Source organism: Ornithodoros turicata, chromosome 1 (assembly GCF_037126465.1).
Source record: "Ornithodoros turicata isolate Travis chromosome 1, ASM3712646v1, whole genome shotgun sequence".
Lineage (NCBI taxonomy): Eukaryota > Metazoa > Arthropoda > Arachnida > Ixodida > Argasidae > Ornithodoros > Ornithodoros turicata.
In genome coordinates this window covers 199,977,864-200,003,460 of record NC_088201.1, presented here as the reverse complement: position 1 = coordinate 200,003,460, position 25,597 = coordinate 199,977,864, and the positions used below count along the sequence as shown (strand labels likewise).

Genomic DNA, 25,597 nt, shown 5'->3' with positions numbered 1-25,597 from the left:
ATTTGATATAAAAATAATATTAAGGATGTCCTAAGCTAATTTTGTAGTATGTATATGTGAAAGTAAGATCACGGGGTTTTAACCCCGTATCTTGTTCTCCTGTTGCACCCTGAGAAGTCGCGTTTGACAATATCGTTTCCAAAACGGCACTCGAAATTATCAAGTGGCCAATTTCCTCAACTCCGGGGCTTTATATCATTTGATATAAAAATAATATTAAAGATGTCCTAAGCTGATTTTGTAGTATGTATATGCGAAAGTAAGATCACGGGGTTTGAACCCCGTATCTTGTTCACCTGTTGCACCCTGAGAGGTCGCGTTTGACAAAATGGCTTCCAAACCGGCACTCGAAATGGCCAAATGGCCAATTTCGTCAACTTCGGGGCTTTATATCATTTGATGCGAAAATAATATTAAAGATGTCCCAAACTAATTTTGTAATATGTATATGTGAAAGTAAGATCACGGGGCTTGAACCCCGTATCTTGTTCCCCTGTTGCACCCTGAGAGATCGCGTTTGACAAAATCGCTTCCAAAACGGCACTCGAGATGGCCAATTTCGTCAACTTCGCGGCTTAATATCATTTGATATAAAAATAATATTAAAGATGTCCTACGTTATTTTTGTAATATGTATATGTGAAAGTAAGATCACGGGGTTCGAACCCCGTACCTTGTTCCCCTGTTGCACCCTGAGAGGTCGCGTTTGACAAAATCACTTCCAAAACGACATCGAAATGGCCAAGTGGCCAATTTCATCACCTTCGGGGCTTAATATCATTTGATACAAAAATAATATTAAAGATGTCCTAAGCTGATTTTGTAGTATGTATATGCGAAAGTAAGATCACGAGGTTTGAACCCCGTATGTTGTTCCCCTGTTGCACCCTGAGAGGTCGCGTTTGACAAAATCGCTTCCAAAACGGCACTCGAAATGGCCAAATTGCCAATTTCGTCAACTTCGGGGCTTAATATCATTTGATATAAAAATAATATTAAAGATGTCCTAAGCTGATTTTGTAGTATGTATATGTGAAAGTAAGATCACGGGGTTTGAACCCCGTATCTTGTTCCCCTGTTGCACCCTGAGAGGTCGGGTTTGACAAAATCGCTTCCAAACCGGCACTCGAAATGGCCAAATGGCCAATTTCGTCAACTCCGGGGCTTTATATGATTTGATATAAAAATAATATTAAGGATGTCCTAAGCTAATTTTGTAGTATGTATATGTGAAAGTAAGATCACGGTGTTTTAACCCCGTATCTTGTTCTCCTGTTGCACCCTGAGAAGTCGCGTTTGACAAAATCGTTTCCAAAACGGCACTCGAAATTATCAAGTGGCCAATTTCCTCAACTTTGGGGCTTAATATCATTTGATATAAAAATAATATTAAAGATGTCCTAAGCTGATTTTGTAGTATGTATATGCGAAAGTAAGATCACGGGGTTTGAACCCCGTATCTTGTTCCCCTGTTGCACCCTGAGAGGTCGCGTTTGACAAAATCGCTTCCAAAACTGTACTCGAAATGGCCAAGTGGCGAATTTCGTCAACTTCCGGGCTTAATGTCATTTGATATAAAAACAATATTAAGAGTGCCCTTAGCTGATTTTGTAGTACGTATGTGTGAAAGTAAGATCACGAGGTTTGAACCCCGTATCTTGTTCACCTGTTGCACCCTGAGAGGTCGCGTTTGACAAAATGGCTTCCAAACCGGCACTCGAAATGGCCAAATGGCCAATTTCGTCAACTTCGGGGCTTTATATCATTTGATGCGAAAATAATATTAAAGATGTCCCAAACTAATTTTGTAATATGTATATGTGAAAGTAAGATCACGGGGTTTGAACCCCGTATCTTGTTCCCCTGTTGCACCCTGAGAGATCGCGTTTGACAAAATCGCTTCCAAAGCGGCACTCGAAATGGCCAATTTCGTCAACTTCGCGGCTTAATATCATTTGATAGAAAAATAATATTAAAGATGTCCTACGTTACTTTTGTAATATGTATATGTGAAAGTAAGATCACGGGGTTCGAACCCCGTATCTTGTTCTCCTGTTGCACCCTGAGAAGTCGGGTTTGACAAAATCGCTTCCAAAACGGCACTCGAAATGGCCAATTTCGTCAACTTCGCGGCTTAATATCATTTGATATAAAAATAATATTAAAGATGTCCTACGTTATTTTTGTAATATGTATATGTGAAAGTAAGATCACGGGGTTCGAACCCCGTACCTTGTTCCCTTGTTGCACCCTGAGAGGTCGCGTTTGACAAAATCACTTCCAAAACGACATCGCAATGGCCAAGTGGCCAATTTCATCACCTTCGGGGCTTAATATCATTTGATACAAAAATAATATTAAAGATGTCCTAAGCTGATTTTGTAGTATGTATATGCGAAAGTAAGATCACGGGGTTTGAACCCCGTATGTTGTTCCCCTGTTGCACCCTGAGAGGTCGCGTTTGACAAAATCGCTTCCAAAACGGCACTCGAAATGGCCAAATTGCCAATTTCGTCAAATTCGGGGCTTAATATCATTTGATATAAAAATAATATTAAAGATGTCCTAAGCTGATTTTGTAGTATGTATATGTGAAAGTAAGATCACGGGGTTTGAACCCCGTATCTTGTTCCCCTGTTGCACCCTGAGAGATCGGGTTTGACAAAATCGCTTCCAAACCGGCACTCGAAATGGCCAAATGGCCAATTTCGTCAACTCCGGGGCTTTATATCATTTGATATAAAAATAATATTAAGGATGTCCTAAGCTAATTTTGTAGTATGTATATGTGAAAGTAAGATCACGGGGTTTTAACCCCGTATCTTGTTCTCCTGTTGCACCCTGAGAAGTCGCGTTTGACAATATCGTTTCCAAAACGGCACTCGAAATTATCAAGTGGCCAATTTCCTCAACTCCGGGGCTTTATATCATTTGATATAAAAATAATATTAAAGATGTCCTAAGCTGATTTTGTAGTATGTATATGCGAAAGTAAGATCACGGGGTTTGAACCCTGTATCTTGTTCACCTGTTGCACCCTGAGAGGTCGCGTTTGACAAAATGGCTTCCAAACCAGCACTCGAAATGGCCAAATGGCCAATTTCGTCAACTTCGGGGCTTTATATCATTTGATGCGAAAATAATATTAAAGATGTCCCAAACTAATTTTGTAATATGTATATGTGAAAGTAAGATCACGGGGCTTGAACCCCGTATCTTGTTCCCCTGTTGCACCCTGAGAGATCGCGTTTGACAAAATCGCTTCCAAAACGGCACTCGAAATGGCCAATTTCGTCAACTTCGCGGCTTAATATCATTTGATATAAAAATAATATTAAAGATGTCCTACGTTATTTTTGTAATATGTATATGTGAAAGTAAGATCACGGGGTTCGAACCCCGTACCTTGTTCCCCTGTTGCACCCTGAGAGGTCGCGTTTGACAAAATCACTTCCAAAACGACATCGAAATGGCCAAGTGGCCAATTTCATCACCTTCGGGGCTTAATATCATTTGATACAAAAATAATATTAAAGATGTCCTAAGCTGATTTTGTAGTATGTATACGCGAAAGTAAGATCACGGGGTTTGAACCCCGTATGTTGTTCCCCTGTTGCACCCTGAGAGGTCGCGTTTGACAAAATCGCTTCCAAAACGGCACTCGAAATGGCCAAATTGCCAATTTCGTCAACTTCGGGGCTTAATATCATTTGATATAAAAATAATATTAAAGATGTCCTAAGCTGATTTTGTAGTATGTATATGTGAAAGTAAGGTCACGGGGTTTGAACCCCGTATCTTGTTCCCCTGTTGCACCCTGAGAGGTCGGGTTTGACAAAATCGCTTCCAAACCGGCACTCGAAATGGCCAAATGGCCAATTTCGTCAACTCCGGGGCTTTATATCATTTGATATAAAAATAATATTAAGGATGTCCTAAGCTAATTTTGTAGTATGTATATGTGAAAGTAAGATCACGGTGTTTTAACCCCGTATCTTGTTCTCCTGTTGCACCCTGAGAAGTCGCGTTTGACAAAATCGTTTCCAAAACGGCACTCGAAATTATCAAGTGGCCAATTTCCTCAACTTTGGGGCTTAATATCATTTGATATAACAATAATATTAAAGATGTCCTAAGCTGATTTTGTAGTATGTATATGCGAAAGTAAGATCACGGGGTTTGAACCCCGTATCTTGTTCCCCTGTTGCACCCTGAGAGGTCGCGTTTGACAAAATCGCTTCCAAAACTGTACTCGAAATGGCCAAGGGGCGAATTTCGTCAACTTCCGGGCTTAATATCATTTGATATAAAAACAATATTAAGAGTGCCCTTAGCTGATTTTGTAGTACGTATGTGTGAAAGTAAGATCACGAGGTTTGAACCCCGTATCTTGTTCACCTGTTGCACCCTGAGAGGTCGCGTTTGACAAAATGGCTTCCAAACCGGCACTCGAAATGGCCAAATGGCCAATTTCGTCAACTTCGGGGCTTTATATCATTTGATGCGAAAATAATATTAAAGATGTCCCAAACTAATTTTGTAATATGTATATGTGAAAGTAAGATCACGGGGTTTGAACCCCGTATCTTGTTCCCCTGTTGCACCCTGAGAGATCGCGTTTGACAAAATCGCTTCCAAAGCGGCACTCGAAATGGCCAATTTCGTCAACTTCGCGGCTTAATATCATTTGATAGAAAAATAATATTAAAGATGTCCTACGTTACTTTTGTAATATGTATATGTGAAAGTAAGATCACGGGGTTCGAACCCCGTACCTTGTTCCCCTGTTGCACCCTGAGAGGTCGCGTTTGACAAAATCACTTCCAAAACGACATCGAAATGGCCAAGTGGCCAATTTCATCACCTTCGGGGCTTAATATCATTTGATACAAAAATAATATTAAAGATGTCCTAAGCTGATTTTGTAGTATGTATATGCGAAAGTAAGATCACGGGGTTTGAACCCCGTATGTTGTTCCCCTGTTGCACCCTGAGAGGTCGCGTTTGACAAAATCGCTTCCAAAACGGCACTCGAAATGGCCAAGTGGCGAATTTCGTCAACTTCCGGGCTTAATATCACTTGATATAAAAATAATATTAAGAGTGTCCTAAGCTGATTTTGTAGTACGTATATGTGAAAGTAAGATCACGGGGTTTAACCCCATACCTTGTTCCCCTGTTGCACCCTGAGATGTCGCGTTTGACAAAATCGCTTCCAAAACGGCATCGAAATGGCCAAGTGGCCAATTTCGTCAACTTCGGAGCTTTAATATCATTTGATATAAAAATAAAATTAGAGATGTCCTAAGCTGATTTTGTAATATGTATATGTGAAAGTAAGTTCACGGGGTTAGAACCCCGTATCTTCCCCTGTTGCTCCCTGAGAGGTCGCGTTTGACAAAATCGCTTCCAAAACGGCCAAATGGAGAATTTCATCAAGTTCGTGGCTTAATATCATTTGATACCCTAAGCTGATTATGTAATATGTATATGTGAAAGTAAGATCACGGGGTTTGAACCCCGTATTTTGTTCTCCTGTTGCACCCTGAAAGGTCGCGTTTGACAAAATTACTTCCAAAACGGCACTCGAAATGGACAGTTTTATCAAGTTGTATAGGGTAGTTTAATATAAAAGCAATATAAAATACAAAACGGTATCATTTGTATATTACTCACTCAAAATAAAGTTGTCTGTTCTGTCAGCCCCTTCGAGTTCTGTAAAAAAATTACCGTTCTCGTTTCGAACTCCTTCAGACCGGCCGTACAGTCTCAGCGCATGCGTATTACGATAATGCTGGGACTTAGTCCGTCGAGCGCCTAGGGGAACCTTGTCTGAGTCGCAACTTTGAAGGCCCTGGGTGCATCAGGATTAACACTCACACATCGTGCCGTGGTTGGTATGTGGCCTGGAGCACGTACTTAAATAAAATAGGCGATGACATTTCCAGAATTTGACTGCCTTTGTCCAAAAATCGTAGTCTAAACATGGGCGATGTGCAACAATAGACGGAATCCCCATAGGCGCAATGCATTAAAATTCATTTGGCCAGGGTGCAGTAGGCTTATATTATGCTGGCGCCTTTCATGTCTCCAGGGGTTCTTTACATGGTGTTCTTCTCTATTAGACGATGACATCTTAAAAATTTTATTCCGTTTTGCTGTTAATTGGCATAAACGCTGTCTCCCATTGAATTCACATCCTGTAAGGCCGCTTCCCGCATAGCGGCTGAGTATAGTGACGGAGTGCGCCGACGGGGGGTGACCGCGAATTTTGGGATTGTCAAGGCGCGAAGCTGCTTTGACTAATAATAGTTATCGTAACGAAGGTCACGAGTTAAAACAAGGTAAAGGAAAACATTACACCATCCAGTCTTTTACATTGATAATTCGTGCAAACAAATCGATCAACGAAGGGGAACAGCTCACAGTCGCACTTCACAACGCACTTTGATTTGTTGTCAGATGCCAACAAGTTAATATAATTGCAACGCCTTGCAAACACCAGACAGTTTCCATCTGGACGGCGATCCAACCAATACACGCGCGGTGAATTGCGGTGAATTGCTAGAGGCCCACGTAACTCGCCAGGAAAAAACTCATAGCGGAGGAGGTGGTCCTTACGTCCCTTGTTGTGAACGGCCGTCGAGCAGAAGACGATCCCGTTCGACGAAAAAAGTACACCTCACGTGTCATACCTGCCAGCGCAAGTGTATCAAACGATTTATACACACACACACACACAACTGTTCATTATAGCGTGTTATCCCAACGCCTGACGAGGAGAAACGTCATGCTTCAGCCCTCAGACGCGACAAGAGACCTTGGGCGTGAGATTGGCAGGCGCAGCACCAGCTAGGGTTCTGAATCCCGTGCCCTTTTTACAATCCCTGGATTTCGGGATGTTGATATGTGGATCACGGGATCCCGGGACGGGATCGGGATTTTTACACAACTATACCCAGAATGTCGTATAGGAATGTATTCACATGCACATCCACGTTATCACAAATTGCGATATTGTTCGCGTTTTCTGCTCATCCCACCGAACATTCGAGTGGCGAAAAAGCGAGAAAAAAAATGCTCACGGGGCAAAACCTGCGTATTATGTTGAGCATTTGCACAGATTCGGAATATCGACTTTGCAATGAAGTGCGTCTCTTCTTGCCGTCTGCTACGGAATAATTTCTGGCTGGGGCCCAGGAAAAATAAAAAGCCAAATCTTCCTGGTTCTCGACATTTCAACCAGCCTGGCCATTCAATAAATGACGTTGCCCTTTTTATTCTTCAATCAAACTTTGGCTCCGATAGAGGAAGGGAACAACCCGAGTCTTGCCTCATTTTGACAGATCAGCGTTTCCATCTTCCAGACAGCGTTTCATCCTCATTTTGCCTCATGACAGATCAGAGTTCATCTTCAGGACCTCGTCCCACGGCTCCTCCGACGACTACCACGACGACGACAGGACAACCCTGGAGTGCCGGATCCGGTGTGGCCTACACCACAGGAAGCAGACTCCCTCCTTCAACAACGGCAGCGACGAGGAGGCCGCAGCACCACATCGAAGCACGACTGACTAACCGCCGGTGAGCGTAAATTTTCCCAACGAAATAGCGACATATCTCCCGAGACTGAAGCTCCGTCAAGTATGCGATAAGAAAATACGCTACAATTCTCACCCCGCCGCACTCAAACTTTACAAAGAGCAAGAAAAAACTCCTAGAGGGTTGACCATTAAAGTGAACCCGACATTCCCTCTCGATGATAGACTTTCCCGTCAGTGGAATAACATCGTTCAAAATGCCTCTGCTGCGCTACTAATCTCTCATTGCGATGACTCTATTAACGAACTTTCTCGGGAAGCGAAAATCATCCACGATACGACCACATTATCCGACGCCCATCAAGAAGAATTGTCAAAATTTTGCAGGTCCCGTGAACAGCTCGTATCGGGAACTAAACGCAAAAAGCTTGCCAGGGACGGAGTATGCTCACCTATTTCAGCTGCGTGCGGCCTCTTCCGTCCAACAACGTGTAACTGTATCACAAAACGTTGTGAACTTGTCATCTCGCACCCTCACCGACTCAGAATTCTCACTTCTGAATCGGGGTCTGTCATTCTGCCCCAACAACGCTCAACTAAATGAATATCAACTCCATCTTGATTTGGACAATTTCGCAAGACGTATGCGCCTAAAAGAATATTTTTTCGACAAACCTAACTCCAATCCGAATCCCTTTAAACCAACTTCTGATTTCACACCCGATGCCAACCGCGACAAAGCCCTGGATATGTACATCAAGGCTGTTCAAAGGGATGTACTTGACGCATACAACAATCCATCTAACCGCAAAACTAAACCAAATTAACAGCAAACAGCAGCTGAGCAGCGCAGCCTCTCCGACTTACAGAACTGTGGCGATATCATTATCAAAAGGGCAGACAAAGGAGGGGCAATCGTAGTGATGAACAAACAGGACTACCTTAACGAGGGCTTCCGACAACTGGGCTGTAACACGTTCTATGAGCCTCTTGACAGTGATTCAACAAATAAGATAGCTGCCGAAATCACCAAAACCCTAAAATCCCTAGAAGCGCGTGAAATAATCGACTCCTGCCTATTTGAATTTCTAGCCCCCCACAACCCTAAACCAGGCAGGTTCTACATGCTATCGAAAATCCATAAACCAGGAAACCCAGGGCGACCTATAGTTTCCTCAATCGGCACCGCCACGGAGAAAATTTCTAGCTACGTTGACCACCTCCTTAAAGATATACCTCCCCGATTACCCTCATATATTAAGGACACCAATGATTTCCTCGAAATACTTAGCAAATGTGAACCACCCAATGCAAGCTTGCTTGTAACGCTAGACGTTACCTCCCTTTACACTAACATCCCACATGAGGATGGCGTGCTAGCAGCGGAGGCGGCGTATCTGAAGTACTCCGATCGCGCGGTTGACCCATCTGTATTACCAACTCTACTCAACTTGATCCTCAAAAATAATAACTTTGAATTTGACGGCCGCCACTATCTACAAATAAATGGCACAGCTATAGGAACTAAGATGGCACCAACGTACGCAAATATTTTCATGGGTGCACTAGAGGAAAAATTTCTAGCCGTGCGCGACAAAAAACCTAGTCTATACAAACGCTTCCTGGACGACATGTTCATGGTTTGGCCACACTCCGAAGAAGATCTCACAGGATTCATTCGCGATTTCAACCTGGTACACCCCTCCATGAAGTTCACCCACTCCTTCTCGGCAACGACTGTTAATTTCCTAGATGTAAAAGTAACCTTAACCGAGAAGGGTTTTTCCACTGACCTGTACCGAAAGCCAACCGATGCTCAGCAGTACCTTTCCTTTAACAGTTGCCACCCGCGCCATACTAAACTCGCCATTCTTTATAGCCAGGGACTCCGATACAGGAGGATCTGCTCGGACGACGATGTTCTAAACAAAAACCTCGCGGACTTAGAGCAGACCTTCGTTAATCGTAATTTTCCACCCAGTCTACTAAAAGAAGCCCTGTCCAAAGCACGACAAACAGACCGGATGAACTTATTCGGTAAACGCAACGACGAACCCAAGGGCGACCGTGTAAACGTTGTTCTTACCTTTGGTGCAGGCGCGGGTAATATTAACAGTAGCCTCCACCGCCACCATAGCATCCTTCTGCAATCTGAACGGACACGACAAATATTTGCCGAGGACCCACGAGTTACCTATAGACGTGCCCGCAACCTTTAAGATAGACTAGTCAACTCCAAAGTTCCCAAACCATTAACACCTACGGCGGGATGCCATTCATGCAATGGTAAAAGATGTCAAATATGCAAATCAATGCAAAGCACGGCAGCGGTCAAGAGTACAAACTCCGACTTCTCCCTTAAAATCAATGGCGACTTTGACTGTAACTCCAGTAACATTATTTATATCATTCAATGTACAACATGCTCCGCGCAATATGTAGGTCAAAGTAAAAATTCGTTTAGGATTCGATTCAATAACCACCGATCAGATGTTTCGAAAAAAGGTAGCCTCCCGGTTTCCCGCCATTTTAGTCGACCCGGTCATTCCATTAATAACGTCGCACTTTTTATTGTAGAGTCAAATTTCACATCCGATCGCTGCAGAGAGCAACGCGAATCGTACTTGATCTACAAATTCCAATCTTTAATAAATGAGGATAAAGGAGTGCTATCAACTGTAAGAAGCATATCCGGATAACTTTTTTTCTGTGTGTCCTCGGAGTGCCTGCTGCCTCTTTTCTTCTTTTCTATACAGCTGGACACAATGACGCTAAGAACACCCCGGACAACAGGTTTTCAACGAGCGCGACCCCAGACCTTTCTGGAACTCCAAGGCTCTGACACGTAATCTCCCCGGCCGATGACCCAGGAACCTTCCGGAATCTTCCAGAACATGACTCACTGACGACTGCCTCGCAGTGGAATTGTACCGGCTGTGACGACACCTATGTAACCTTTTAGAAGACCTTGTACATAGATTTTCGTCTCAGTCCCGAAGAAGGCGGAGCTTCCGCCGAAACGTAGACTTCACCAGACCCTTAGTTTAAATGCCAGTTTAATAAATAACTTTCCCCCACTCCCTACTTCAGTCTCTGGTGTCTTTTCTCACCTATCTATATATATATATATATATATATATATATTGATTCCTGCCGTCGTGATTCCTCCCGTCAGCGTGAGATAATTCACTCACTGAAAGCCCAGTGCAAAGCCAGTGAAGTATAAAAGGAAAAAAATAGCCAGAGCTCTTTGGATGCACGTATAGCATATGTTTGTAACTCAAACGTCGCCATGCCAGTACTGGACAGCTGTTTCGGCCTTGTTGGGCTATCATCAGCAGTACGCAGGCAGGCAACGTTTGAGTGGATGGCGTCAGAAGGTCAGAAACTCACTCACTGAAAGCCCAGTGCAAAGCCAGTGAAGTATAAAATGAAAAAAAATCATAACAAACCTAACAAATAAATAACCTAACAAATTCATAACCTAACAAATAGGTTAATATATCAGACGGCTACGAAGTTGAATAAAAGTGAAATAATAAGACTGCTGGCCCGGGAAAAAAAGACTCGTATGAGCTAGAGAGTTGCAACACACTGCATTCGCTTTCTCATGTCAACGCCCACAACTTCACAGTTGATATCTCCGGTGTGATCCTCCTAATTAAAAAGTTAGAAAATTAAATTAATTAATTAATCAAAATTAAAAAATACTATTAAATGCTCCAGGTCACTGGTAACACTATGCACTTGGTTTCATTCTTCTGCGATGATTCATTATTTTTTAAAGGTGGGGTCAATCTTAAATGGAACACCCTGTATATATATACTCATGGAACGATGCGACAGCACCAGAGGAGACTGCGTGCAGCCATAGCAGCCATCTTAATCTGTAATTTTGAATTTCAAACACGTCTAGTGTCATTTACTTGTTTCTGTAATGGCTTTTTGCCCCTCATTATATATGACATTTGACGTTTCAAATATACGTATTCGTGAGGATCAAACGAACAAAAAGAGATATCCTGCGGAGAGAGAGAGATTCTGCAATATTTCTTGTTGTAGGATTGGAAGACTCCTTCTGATTTCATTGGAGTTTTATGCTACTTGAGGGCTGTTTTCCGCTATGGCTTCCGTAATTCACATGAGTCAGCAGCTAATGTCGTTGTAAAGTGTCGTGGACGACTAGGTTGGTTCGTTTCGGATTGGAAATGATATTTTTCGGGGACGGTTGCTTGGAACAAAAAGTCGGTTGGACACCGTTCCTTCTCTTTCACTCGTACCATTGAATATTTGTTGCCAATAAAGCCAAAATTTATAATCCCGAAATCCCGGGATTTCGGGATCCCGAACTCCGAATCATAGCACCAGCGTTGCTTGGCATTTCGCAATACCGGTGACGTAACGGGGGCCAGCAGCACGGCACTGTTGCTGGATCTACAGGAGAATACGTGCGGGAGAGGGGAATACGGAAGAGAAACTTGAAGCGCTCGCTTCTCGCACAGTGGAGCGATTACGCCCTGAAAAATTTTAGGCATATTAGTTCCTCGGCGGGAAGAACCGTTTCCAGAAAAAAAATAATGGGGCTTCGGGAAATTTCGTAGTCCCTTTAACCCTCCTTTACAAATAAAATATAGGGGAAAGCGGGGCAAAACGCGGCAGTTTGCCACTTATGCCACCTGGTTTTTAAACGTGCGGTGATAGAGATTAGATATTCCGGTTACGTAGGCGTCCACATGTACCCTGCTACTTAAAATAAAGACGACTATTTCGGTGTGCCCCAAGCAGAGACGAAAAAAAGTGAACTGAGCCTTGGTAAATAACACAGCGGTCCAAACTACACGAATTTTGGCACAGTACTTTTTTCGGTACAGTGAAGTTCAAGCACTGATGCGGCCTGTATAAAGCTACGCGTTTAGGTATTACCGTTGGTTATCCGTCTAACCTTCCACAAACTTTCAAGAGATTGGCTCCTCCCGTTTCTAAGAGGGAATGTTTTTAACAGGGCGACACTCGTTGGGCAAAACGCGACACTTCGTTAATTAGCGGCGTCTCACTTTTAAACGCAATGGAATTCGTTGGATACTTGGACCAAATATCCACTGTAACTCAGCTTAAGATCGACGTGATTGGTGGTGCACAAACAGAAAAAGAAATTGCTCAATCAGGGTTGGTGGACAAGGCAGCCGGAGATAAAGCTCGTATTTTTGTTCGTCTCTCTTTTTCGCTGGTGGAAAAGGAAGAGTTTCCCTCACCCGAACCCCTCCCACGTCGCTCCTCATGGACACCTCCGACAACTCCATCGGAGCGGCTCTCCAGCAAGTGTTGGACGGCGTTGTAGCCACACTCGCCTTCTTATCCCGGAAGCCTTCCGTTACGCAATCCCGCTAGGGAACCTCTCGTTGCACATTCCGCTGTCTGGCATTTCAGGCACTTCTTGAAGGGTCTGAGGTTTGTGACCTGGACTGACCGTAGCACCCTGGTCGACGCTTTCACCTCAGCTAGTTAGAGGTACTGCCCGCACGAAACTCGCCACTTAGCGTACATTGCCGAGGTTTCCACCGACATTCGACACATTAAGGGTACTGCCAACATCACTGGCGACACAATCAGCCGGGTTGAGGCGGTCGGCCCGGCAGCCTGCAGTTCTTACATTTACTCGTCTTGCTCAAGAACAAGCGAACGATCCCGAGATGCAGCACCCTGCTGTCTCGCAGAAGAGCAGCCGCAAGCTGAGAGATGTCACTTTCCTGGCTGCGCAATATCGGTACTCGATCCTCCGGAGCCGCACACCAGTCCTGTCCTATGCCCTTCGTCCCTTTCTTCGACAGCACTCATTTCTTAGCCCACCCTTGTGTGTGTGTGCCTCCACCATTATGATTCTTCGGCGTTCTATATGTCCGGGTGCGCGAAAGGACATCCGTCTCTGGGTGCGCGCCTGTACACCGTGTCAGCTCTCGAAATGTCATCGCCACACTGTCACGCCCCTTGGCACTCTTCTATCTCGCACGGACCGTTTCTCAAGGGTACACCTGAACATCGTGGGCACGCTACCTACTGACGTGCGTAGATCGATTTACGCGATGACCTGAACCGGCGCCCATAGCTGACGCCACCGCAGATACCGTCCCGCGCACATTCCTCGGAACACTGATTTCCCGCTCTGGCATCCCTCAAGAGGTTGTGAAGGACAAGGATCGAAAATTCAAAAGTCGCCTCTTCCAGGCTTTATCTCTCTTTGTGGGTAGCACAGGTATCCGAACTTCGGCTTACAGCAATGTCTTGGTCGAGGGCTTTCATCGGCACATGAAGCAGGCCATCATGGCTCACGACAAGCGCACCCGATGTGCCGATATGCTGCCCGTCGTCCTCCTCGGCATACGTTCCGCCGTGAAGCCCAACCTCGCCTGCTCTTCGGCTTAGTTGGTGTACGGCTCTCCTACTCGATTTCACGCCAGCCGTCTCTGCCGAGAATGCTTCTTCTTTTCTCACATGCGTTCGCCGACCTTTTGCGGCCATCCGGTTCACGCCGACCCGCGCCTCAGCTTCACGGTCCTCATTCGTACAGCCCAGCCCGCACTCATCGGCACACATTTTTTTGCGAAAGTTTCGCACTGGCCGCTCTCTAGAGCCTCCCCATTCTGGACCCTATAAAGTGATCCGACGAAGTCCCAAGACCTTCATTATCGACGTTCTTTGTACAACCCAGTCGGCCTCCATTGACCGTCTTAAGCCCGCCTTCCAAGACCACCCACCTCCACACATCATCGCCCTCGTCCGCTCATAGGGCTGTTCGGCAGGGCAAGAGGGCGCTCCTGTTAACGGCAGTCAGCGCCACTTGTGGCGACTGTGCTAAGTTTTCCAAAGCAGCGTGTTCTCTCATCACGCACATGGTATGTGCTGTGTCAGAATGACGAAGTTGTGTTACGTTTTTGAATAAGGTATAAGTGACCGAGGACTGTTTTCTCATCAAGTCGGAAGAAGGGAAACCGTCAACAGCGCGCGTTTTCGGCGCAAGGCAGAATATTATCAGGCAGTCTGGAAATACGGGTAAAATGTGCCTCCCAGGTACCGTAGCTGTACTAGCACTGAGCGAAACCTGAAATGAATGGAACGAGCTCTACGGATGTTTGTCAGCAGCCAGTAGTTGGCTCTTTTTATGGGCGTCACATTCTTTCTTTTCCCCCTTTGCTTACTCCAACCAAAGCTACCACTTTTCAGATATCCGTGACTGTATGGGAAGAGAGGAATATGGGAGTCAGATCACAACAGTCATCAGAAGAAGAAGTTAGATGCCCCTGCGGCTGAGATTATTAACTTTGAGACACTTTTGACACAGTGTGAATGAGACCTAACTTAATGAGAGACATGTCTCAAGTACAACACAACTTTCATAATCCAAGTACCAATTGCAATGACTCCCACTGGATCCTGCGTGGGTACGATGATTTTGGGGATCACATGCACTCGCGACATCTTATACTTCTATGCTTGCAAAGTACTCGCTATTTAGGAATTTGTTCCATCTATATCTGTACAATATGTAATTAATAATTTAAAAAATAAATGCATAATCCCCATTACTGATGATTTTCACATAGTACTAGGCAACCGAGACATAGCTCTACGTGTATGACAAAATGGCGTAGACACAGGCGAACTGCTGGACGAAATTTATGAAAAAAGAACCTGAGCGTGGGGCACGAAGAAGATACAAAGCCAGAACAGCTCAAGTTTATAAGCTTGCAGAATCACACATCCATCAGCTTCAGTTTGAATGTAAAACAAGAGAATAAAAACATATATAATACAGGTGCGCTCCGGTGTCCTTTTTGCAGTTCGTGCATTTAATAACAGTGACGTGATTTAGGCTTTTATTTTTATCGTTCCCCGGGCTGTACATTCTCAGATATTGCACGGAAACAAGTAGAATATCGTGCACAGCGCATGTACGTATTCTTCGTCTGTCGAGTCCACTCTGAAACTTTTCCTCCCAGTACCATCAGGAGAGAGAGGCAGCGCGAGTGCCGCGCTGCCAAACTCTAGGCGAACGTCCTTACCGGCGCCAGACAGAGTCTCTAAGCCTCCCAGCGAGTCCGTGACGTGGGCCGTCACTCTCACCTCGTCCGCTCCCTCGGGCAACACCACCTAGATGCAGAAAGCCTGTGCGCTCTTTGACGTGACGTAACAATTAAGGGTCAGCCAGTCAGGATCGTGTTTTCAACGGCCGCAGCCAGTCACGCACGTGGTTTCAGCGGTTGTGGCCATGGAGAAGAACCACCGTCGTCTGCGAGTTGTCATTTCACGGTCTCAGTCTTTCTCAAAACTGATTGCACTTGCGCTTTTTGTCTAAATATTTAGGTCTGCAGGTTACAGGTGATGTGCAATCATTTGCGAGTTCTTGAATTCGCAGAACGGTGAATCGTAATAGCAGACGAATTCTGGCTTTATATGTCCACATAGCGAGGGAGGGAGAGGAGGCAATGCGCAGGCTTTCTTTATCTAAGTGGCGTTGGCTCGGCCGTTCTCAGTGACCTCTGCTCTGCAAGGGTAGAGCTCCTGTTGTTCCACAGACGTCGACACCCGACCGGTGCCGTACCGGTTATACTTTAGGTGTGTGGGAAGCGCGAAATAAAATCATTAATTTCTTAAGATCAGCTGGCGGCTCCAAACCTTTTTTCTTTCACGCCCTCTGTAACGAGCTCTTTGATGACAAACTTTTTGAGTTTTTTAACATATTCTTGGTTAAACGCAGGTTTGATCTCCGTGCTGTGGAAATTTGGGGACCGTCCACATTCCTACAATGCATTGCCAAGTTTCCATAGGGCGTCAAAACTCTGGCCTTGGCTCCTTGCGTTTCATTGTGGCTATCAAATACTATTTACCCAACCCATGTCAAAACAGTACGAAACACGAATTTATAAATAGTATCAGATGATTGCATTGTACATACCTCCCCCCATCATAGGCAATTTGCACTTGGCTTGAACAACCTGATCCTATCCCTTAAATGCGCATCAGCATCAGGGAGGAAAAGCAAGGGTCACGGATAGAAAAGGCACGCGCAACGCACGCACGGGTGCGCGCGCGCACACGCACGCACGCACGCACACACGCACACACACGCACGCGCACACACACACACACACATAAAATAAGTAGCTAAATGTACAACTCATGAACACTTGCCAAAACATGCCATCAGCACTTGCACAGTTGCGTGCAACTGTCTGGCATTGCACGCTCCTTAGACGTTCTCGCTCGATTTGTTGAAAACGGGAGGCAGGACCTTTTTTTCCCTTATGTTCCGAATAATTGACAGTACAAAGAAACCGTACCCCTCGCATTTTCCTCAAATCAAGGGAGAGAACGGTGTCATTTGGAATGATGGTTGGCTAGGAGCGTGCTATGTGGTGTAGCTAATTTTTAAGAGTGTACCCTACTATGAAAAAATGGCTAGGAAGCAAGCGAGCTGGTGAAGATGATGCATGTACCCTACTAGTTCGCAGCCCTCGCGGCGTATTCGTCATCGTCCATGATAAGAGCACGCTATCTCACCTACGGAACGACAGAACCGCCAGCCCTCTTTACCAGTCGCTTTGAGAACGAATACCAAAGAGTCTCTTGCGGCCGTTCCTTATCTTCCGTCACCCCCGTGTGTCAACCAGGCGGATGAACACGAAATTGACGGCCGGATTGCTGATCCAAACAGCGCATTGGTGCACTGCTATGCGCAAGAAATATGTAAACCGACACCAATTAATTACTCGAAAAAATCACTAAGTGTGGATGCGTTTTTTTTTCTCGGAATATTTTTCGCTGAAGGTCCCGATGCGTAAAACAGATCTTCCGTAATCGTGCGAAGTAAATGTTAAACGTTAGTATGTTCACTTAATTAGTGAGCGTATGCAAAGGAGCCGCTCACTACTCAGTTCATGGCCGATGTCCCAAGGATCTCCACCAAAAAGAAATTTCTTCGATGGCGCCCCCTGTTCACGAAGTATTCAGCCGGGGGATTTTCGTGAAACACCCTGTATACAAGAAATTATGCCGAGAAAGAATTAGCCGTATATCTATACAGGCTTTTGTGCCCCCGGCATTTGAAATCTTACACATTGTACTCAATGGGACAGAGGTAGATTTTAGAAGTAGAAGGAGCTCCATCGTGATTTCACAGTTTTTACATCGAAAGCTATCCCCTTTAGGTAAAGTTTCACTGAAGTTTCACAATCAGTGGGACCATCGACTCTAAAGTGATTGTCGTGATTCTGTAGAGAGAAAATTTTGTACTCGAGGGCACGAAAGTGCGACTAAAATGTGAGATGCCTCACTTAGAGAGGGCTTAGCCTAACGACACTTCCACATGTAGCAAAGCCGTATGTGTGTTTGAGCACGTGTAAATGGGAGGAGGAACGTAACTCGGAAGGGAGGGGAATTATTTAGAGTTCAGCGCGTATTCTCCTCTGACAAAAGGGAGTGCAAGATAGGTTTCAGAAAAACATCTACAAAGTAAAGGTATGGTTTCACGGCCAAAGAGGCTGAAGAACATTCCTCCTAGGCAGCACAATGTACTGAAAGTGGAGTGCAATGGGGGCGAACGGGAAAATGGAAGGATATGAACAAACCCGTGAAACTACAGGATATTGATAAGACACATACCGTCCACTCCCTTGCACTCGACTTTCAGTACATTGTGCTGCCTGGGTGGTGACTGCGGCTTTAAAAACAGAAAAGGCAACGCTGCCGACGCAGCGTTGCCCCGAGGTTCGCGTTCTGGGAAATCGAATGCTCTGTTCAAAATAGTGTCATTTCTTAAACTCTTTTACACATTATAATTAGGCGGTAAAAAAGATGTTCAAAGTTCTTATAGCTGTAGTGTACTGTTATTGTCACGTGGTCTGCCTGCCGAAGATCCCCTTTGATCTTTACCTTATCTGTGACCGTCGTGTGTTTTGCATGTATGTAATGTATGCTTATTTTTATTTTTTGTTTAATTGTTAATTTTTCTTCGCAGCACCACCGGGAGGCTTGGTTCCCTCCCGTATGAAATTTGATGGGTTCCTTAATGCTGTCAGCTTCTATATTTTGTCCAACGGCGTTATATACCTCTGTTTAGGAGAAGCGAACGCAAGTCATCATGTGTACACTTGTATCTACGACAACATGCATAAATTGTGCAATTGTGCATTGCCCCTGCTATGGCTGGCAGTGTCATTCACGAACAAATTCTAAATGTCATCTAAGTAAGTCATATGCCTCTATGTTCAACTTACTTAAGTGCACAAGTGCATCGAATACAACTAGGACCTGGCGCATTTAATCCTGTAGCGTCATGTTTTCTTGACTTCAAGCTGATCATGGCGACGTACCTGTGCAGAAACCATCCTTCCTGCAGAAATCCTTCCTTCAAGCAAATGCTCGAAGGCATGCATAGTTCTCTGCAACAGCCTGCTTATTTTAGCGGCGTGTTTTGCGCGTAAAATAGTGCACCCTGAGCAATTGTTGCAAACACTCGAGGTGATGTTGTATTTCACCTTCGACAAAGTACCATCAATAACATAAGGGCCAATTATCACCTGGCGACACCAGACGCGACATCGTCCTGAACTCAGAACAAAGAAATCGTTTGAGTGGGAGACGTTTTTTGTGTGCTGGAATCGTTCTGATCACGCAAACGGGGAAATTTATTGACATCGCATTTGTGACGTTCCCTCACGATACCTGTGTGCAAATAAACGACGCCGACATACGAACAAGCTCCCCTAAGGTGAAGTAATTGTGTGCTTCCAGAGTCTTCCAGTGTGTACGTTTGCACAATATCAGCAGTGAAATGACTCGCCGAAAATATTAGATAAACTACAATGCGATTGTGAATGGCGACATGTTTTGTGGCTGGGCTGTTCAGCTGTCGATGTGTAGGGCAAAGAGACCAACATGCTGAATGTCGTTCATAAACAACTTGGTCTTGGTTGTTTCCTTCATAGCTCTAAATTATTCGGGTATTGTGGAAGGACACAGTCAAGAGTGGTGTAGCAGTACAACACAGCCGATGTCGCTCATGATGAGTTCATTCCCGGGACCCCGGGACAGGATTTCGGGATTGTGACGAGTCCAGATGGCGCTTCCAGGTATAGTCCTCCGCGGGTGAGCATTATCTGACCCGCATCCGACCCTACCCACAGGTTCAAATCTGCAGCCCACACGCAACCCACGTCCCGTTACAAACTGAGACCCGGATTCGCACGCAGCTCGCATACTTTTTTTCCAAAAGCTCACCTGCACCCGGCCCGCTACCCGATGAACGTTGATGAGTAAACTGAAAGTACTCCCTGGTGATGATTAGATATGTCTGTGTGTATGATTTCTTGTAGGGGGAAAAGGTGCAAATGTGTGTTGATTTCTGGCTTCAGGCATGGTGCTACGGAACAAGACATGGACAAAAACGGACACACAGGAGCTGTTGTACACTAACGGTATGAGCGTTTGATCCGCCCTTGCCAGCGACGTTTTCCTTCATGTTTCGAGCGCTGCAGTACAGACGCCGAACGAATTGAGGGACTCAGTGGGACTTTCTAATAGTGTTTTGGTAAAATGGATCGACGGCACCGGACCGCTGCCCTGCTCCGCACTCAAGAATGACTCCTCACCCAGACCGGCAGCTACCCGCTACACGAAAAACCTACACCGGCAGCAACGTGTGGGCCACCCGAAGGGGCCGCGGGCCGTGCAGGACTCTACTGTGACTATATCGGCGCATTCTGCGAAGTTCATGTGTGTCTTGTTAATTCAACCTTTTCCTGAAGGAAAACGCTCGAGAATTTGCAGTGTAACCACTTTGGTAAAACTATTGGTAAAATAGTGACGCCGAAATGCTTTTTTTTTTCTATAATAATGTCGCTCCTTTTTTAGTCGTCTCAGTTCTACTGCTTCACGTGAAAAGAAGGCGAGTCCTGCTACCATTGAAGTCCCAAGCAGCACAATGTACTGAAAGTCGAGTGCAATAGGGGTGGACGGGTAGGTGGAAGGCCTTGAACAGATTTGTGAAACTGAAGAACATTGATAAGACACATACCAGCCACCTCTGCTGCACTGGACTTTCAGTACATTGTTCTGCTTGGGGTAATAGGAAATATTGCTTTATCATTCCCTCACACAGGTGTAACATTCCACTTGAATGAAGAACAGCAACAACAAAATGAAAAAAAAAAACGAATGGAAAGGAACGAAACATTAAATGGTTTACAATACAGCCGCAGTTTGCTTATCACGTTGTACAATGATTGAAACACGACGTGAGAAAGCACAGAACGGTGAGGGTGGCGTCCCCCATTTCGGAGCGAACTATTGTGCAAATACTCGCTGCGGAACTGAAGGGCCGTTCAGCAAATACCTGTACGCACGTGTAGGCAGCGGTCCTCTGCCACCTCCAGTCATAAAAAAATGTAATTTCGTTCGATTTGCTTGTAATATTTGCTCTCACGAAATCCCGGGATTTCCCGGAAGAATTCACGGGGCTTCGGGACATCAAAAATTGACCGGGATCCCGAAATTTTCAGATCCGGGATATCCCGATTGACAACCCTACGTTTGTGCTGCCGTCGTTCGGCAAAACTCAGGCGCGTTTTCTTTGTTTTCAATTTCTTTATTTTTTTTAGACCGGGGAAAAAAGAAAGCGAACTCAGAGGAGGTACATATTGACGGGTAAGAGAATCGAAGACCCCCCTCTACAACTACGCCATTTGCAGTTTTGCTATAGTCCCTGCAGTTTAAAGCATTCATTAATTTCAGTTAACGAATTAAATAACGAGGAAACAAAAATATTATATTATTATTATATTATTATCTTTGGACCCTTACAAACATTACGCGCCAAGTCTTCTTTTAGTGCAGCCTACCATATTTATAAAAAAAATGACTCCTTTTATACTCATTCTTCGGAGACTCATACGTCGGAGGTATAACGGCATTTAGAATGCCATTTGTACGAGCGATACTCGTCTAAAAAGAAAAATGGCATGTAAATGCGATGGAGCAGTATGAATAATGCTCATCAAGCTGGTCACGCAGTACCCGATATCACCAATCTAAAGGAAGTGACCCATTCTCTTCTCTTCTCCTTCCTTTCGGGTTTCATGCCTTCTCTCGCCTATACACGTGTACAAACGTAACCTTGCCTCACTGTCGCACCACTATGCTATTAGGCTAAGTACACTTTAGGAAGACGTGTCCGCAAATCATGGACATGACACACAAAGAGACAAACACGACACAAGCCTGAACAGTAATCGACAGACAAATGAGCTGTGGCGGGCTCCATCTACGGACAAACATACACATACAGCCTCCAAGAGCCTAAGGGACTAAGTCAAGCAGTAATTCACGAAACGACAATGAGTGCCTAAAATGTAACATCCCTGACCGGTAACGGGGAGGGGGGGGGGGGGTCCATGTTCAACCTCTGGCGCTGGCACCGAAGGATTGGCTTTTTCGTGAATTACTTCTTGAAGCCTCTATGAACCTGAGTACATGAACCATTTGTGAACAACTGATTCGTCATCAGAAGATGAGATGACCCCCTGTGTTGCATGTATCCTCAAGGTTGGTTACCACTGCAGTAAAGAAAGGGAGTTTAGTGACAGGAAATGGATAGCCATAATTACTTAATAACTAATTTTTAAACTTAATTAAACTAATTTTTCGCAGCAAGATTATGTAATTCTGATAGAAAGACAACACTATACCACTTAGGTATTTTTCGTAGTGAACATGTAGTACGCCCACAATATTTGTGCAGTAGACCCTCTACAACGTAAATAATGTGGCTTTAGTCGCGACAGTAATGCACCAAGTGCAAGACAAATGTTGTAGATTGTACGCATTCAGCGTACAAGGCAGCTGGACTGCATGTGAGGTGTCCGCAATTTCTTCATGCTCCTAATGCCAGGCAGACCCAGCTTCATTCAACCTTCAGCGACCGCTTGTGGTAATTCTCAAGTTAGATTCTTAATACTATTGTGTTATCACTCGTGGATACGGAGCGCAGTAACTAACAGACAGCTGCACAATGGATTCATGAGGCCTCCTATTTTCATATCGCAATAGTCTTAACGCGACTGTTCTGCTGTAGGAGCTATATTTTTCATAAGCATGAACTTAAACCTCGACTAACCTCCATATTGCTCTCTTTCTTTCTTTCTTTTTTTTTTTTTTTTTTGCCTTGGTCCTTGGGAGCACTTTGAAAATGTGTGTGTACGGCATCTAGCTTCAGACGATTACATACCGGGACTCCAGGTCGCCTCTGGAATCGCGCTTTGCCTATGATAATATTCATGAACGAAATCCCTGTAGTAAATCGTTGCCTTCGCGTGTGGAACTTACTCCGCACGGCAATCAATCGCTGCGAGTCAAGAGCTTCGCACAATTTGCACTATTGGTAACTTCTAAGTGGTAACACTTGAATGCTCAGATGAATTCTTCTAACAGTCGAGAGTGTAGCCCCGTCGCATTCCCGACAACTTCGCTCTGGCTCGTCACAAATCGCTGCAGCTCATAAAAGGCAAGGTCAGCACAAGGAAGTGCAACTTCCAAACGATGTCATGCCAAAGAAATGTTCACGTGTCACTTGTTTCCAGTGTTAGCAATGCATAACGGCTGTTTGCTAATGCACAATGCACATAGAAGGAAACCAAAGAAGCCAAGAGGCCAAGCCCATGCTGTAGTGAACTGAGCACGAGGAAGCTGATGAAGCTGATGAGGACGAACCAACGCCAGGCAACGCCGAGTACATGCTGACCATCTGAAACTCAGAACAACCTCAGCACACTCTGAGTCGATTCATCCCTTGCCCTGGCCACAAACGGACACAACGACAACTACGTCAGAGAAGCCAGCGCAAGAACAGGACCCTCCGAGGTCGCCGCGGTACCCTAAAAGAAACCGCAAACCTCCGTCGCGATACGTCCATCTTGAAGGCAGGAAAGTAGTGGACTGAGCACGAAGCATACGTGAGGCCGACAACGGCAAGCCCTGTCACCACCACCACCACCACCTGAGCACGAAGAAGCTGATGAAGATGATGAAGACGAACATGAGACGAGGAATAAACGGTTATGTTCTCTGTGGCTCTAGCTATCTGTGAGTCTAGGTAGACTATACTACACATGCCCATCTAAGACAGTTAAAACCTAGAGCAGTGACTTCGGTTGGCCGACGGTTTAAGAGCATGGCCGGGAAACCAAGAAATATGTTTTCTAAAGAACTACAAATAGCTGGAGCAAAATACTTACCCCAATTGTCATTAAAAATATGCATATGTGCAATAGGTGATGACACGGTAGATAGGTAATGCATAACGTGCAGGTCTCTTCACGAATTCTCAACTCCACATATCATGACATTATAGGTACAGAGCCAGTGAGCATAGCAAGAAAACGTATGCATATGGAAATCGTTAGCACAATGGTTCCTAAACTTGGCCATCCCGCAGCCCATTAAAATAGAGGTGACCTCCCTCCCTCTTCACGATGCCGGACGTTTTCCCATCTCCGCCCACGAACGTCAGCCGAAAACGTTACTACGACGTGTTCTTTGGGCTATATTTAGAGCGAGTTCACTGAGCAAAAAAGTCTTGCGCAACTGCAGGATTGCGCGGCCATGAAAGCATACTTGCTCATGAAAGTGAGCCTGTTTTTTGGGGCATAGTTTCTCGAAACGAGGACAGCGTTTCGGCACCGCAACTCTCAGTCCGTGCATGATATTGAGGTGTGACCTCCACTTTGTTTTGTGTGCACAGCGGAGAAGCCAAACACGCATAAGTACGTTGCCACGAATGGAAGGAATATTTTAATGACTTTTCTTGTCAATAGCGGGCATTCCGTGGCCAAACCTATACAAAATTCGGGAAGTGATTGTTGTGGAAACTGGCACCTCAAACTTGAATCTGAACTCAGGCCCATGAACTGCTCTTCGTCTGCTGTAATAAAGCCGTCGGGAAGAGAAATCGTGTGAAATGGGTCCAGTCGTGTTTATTGTCCTCGATCTGCAGAAAGTACTTCTCAAACTGAATCTTGAGAGCCGGGATATGTCGTTTAATATAACTGAGGACTTCAGCAGCGTCACACGATTCCGCACTCTGCGCCACAACTACGCGGTGCATCGTGAAGGCAGGGCGTCCGTGTATGTCGCGATTGACGCAGACGCCGTGGCGTTTTGAGGGAGGGAGTGAACCTCAGGACATCGATTTTCGCCCTCTTGCGTGTCAAATCAGGCTTGAAAGCGAGTTTCTTGTGACGCCTCCAAAGCGTTGCATATCCTGCATGTAAGTGCGTTTATGAGAAACCTCCGCGTCTGCAGCCACGGGCTTCCTGGTAACGCAGAATAGCGAACACATCCGTCGCATTAAAAAAAAAAAAATTTGAATGTTTCACGGTTTCGGAACCACTGACTTAGCACAAAGGAGTCCAAAGGACTTAGCACACAAGATTAGAGAAAATTCTGAAGGGGACATCACCGCACTATGTCACTACGACACCCTCCACTCGTGCTCTTTCACATTTTTCACGGCTCTGTACACACATAATGTAAGAAAATGTTCGTGTTCCAAACACGTAACTCACAACTTTTATGATGGCACATATTCCACACTTTTTTCCTGCGTTCAGATTGTCCATCTTGTACCAGATGTCATCATGAGAATAATGTTCGGGTATGCTGATGTCTTGCAAGTTGACTTCTCCCTCGTCAGCGTACACAGGTGACAAGCTGCAGAGGAATAAAACATCGCAATTAAAATAATTTTCGACCAGAATGCATCGAAGCGAGTGTAGGTGTCACAATCAGTTCTAAACGCACACTTCGTGTTCACTAACACTTGTAGCAAAGTAAAACATTTTCCAAAGGTTACTATGCAATGAATCCTGCGCGTTTCTGACAAGTCAATACAATTCAATTAATTCCCCAAATTCTAGTTGGTTTGAATGTAACTGCATGTGGAACTCTAGTGTTTCTGAGCTGCCTATTCACAGAACGAGAAATTATGTGTCTTTTATGAGATGCACAGA

The 25,597-nt window shown here is 45.0% G+C and overlaps 1 protein-coding gene across 5 annotated transcripts in view; it reads right to left on the bottom strand.

Moving 5' to 3' along the window:
* LOC135378944 (caspase-7-like) overlaps window positions 1–25,597 on the bottom strand; it is a 290,182-nt gene that overhangs the window by 201,311 nt on the left and 63,274 nt on the right. For all 5 annotated transcript variants that reach the window (XM_064612127.1, XM_064612128.1, XM_064612129.1 and 2 more), the window contains exon 4: window positions 25,154–25,298. In XM_064612127.1, coding sequence (XP_064468197.1) covers window positions 25,154–25,298 — 145 coding nt within the window. The remainder of the gene's footprint in view (window positions 1–25,153; window positions 25,299–25,597) is intronic.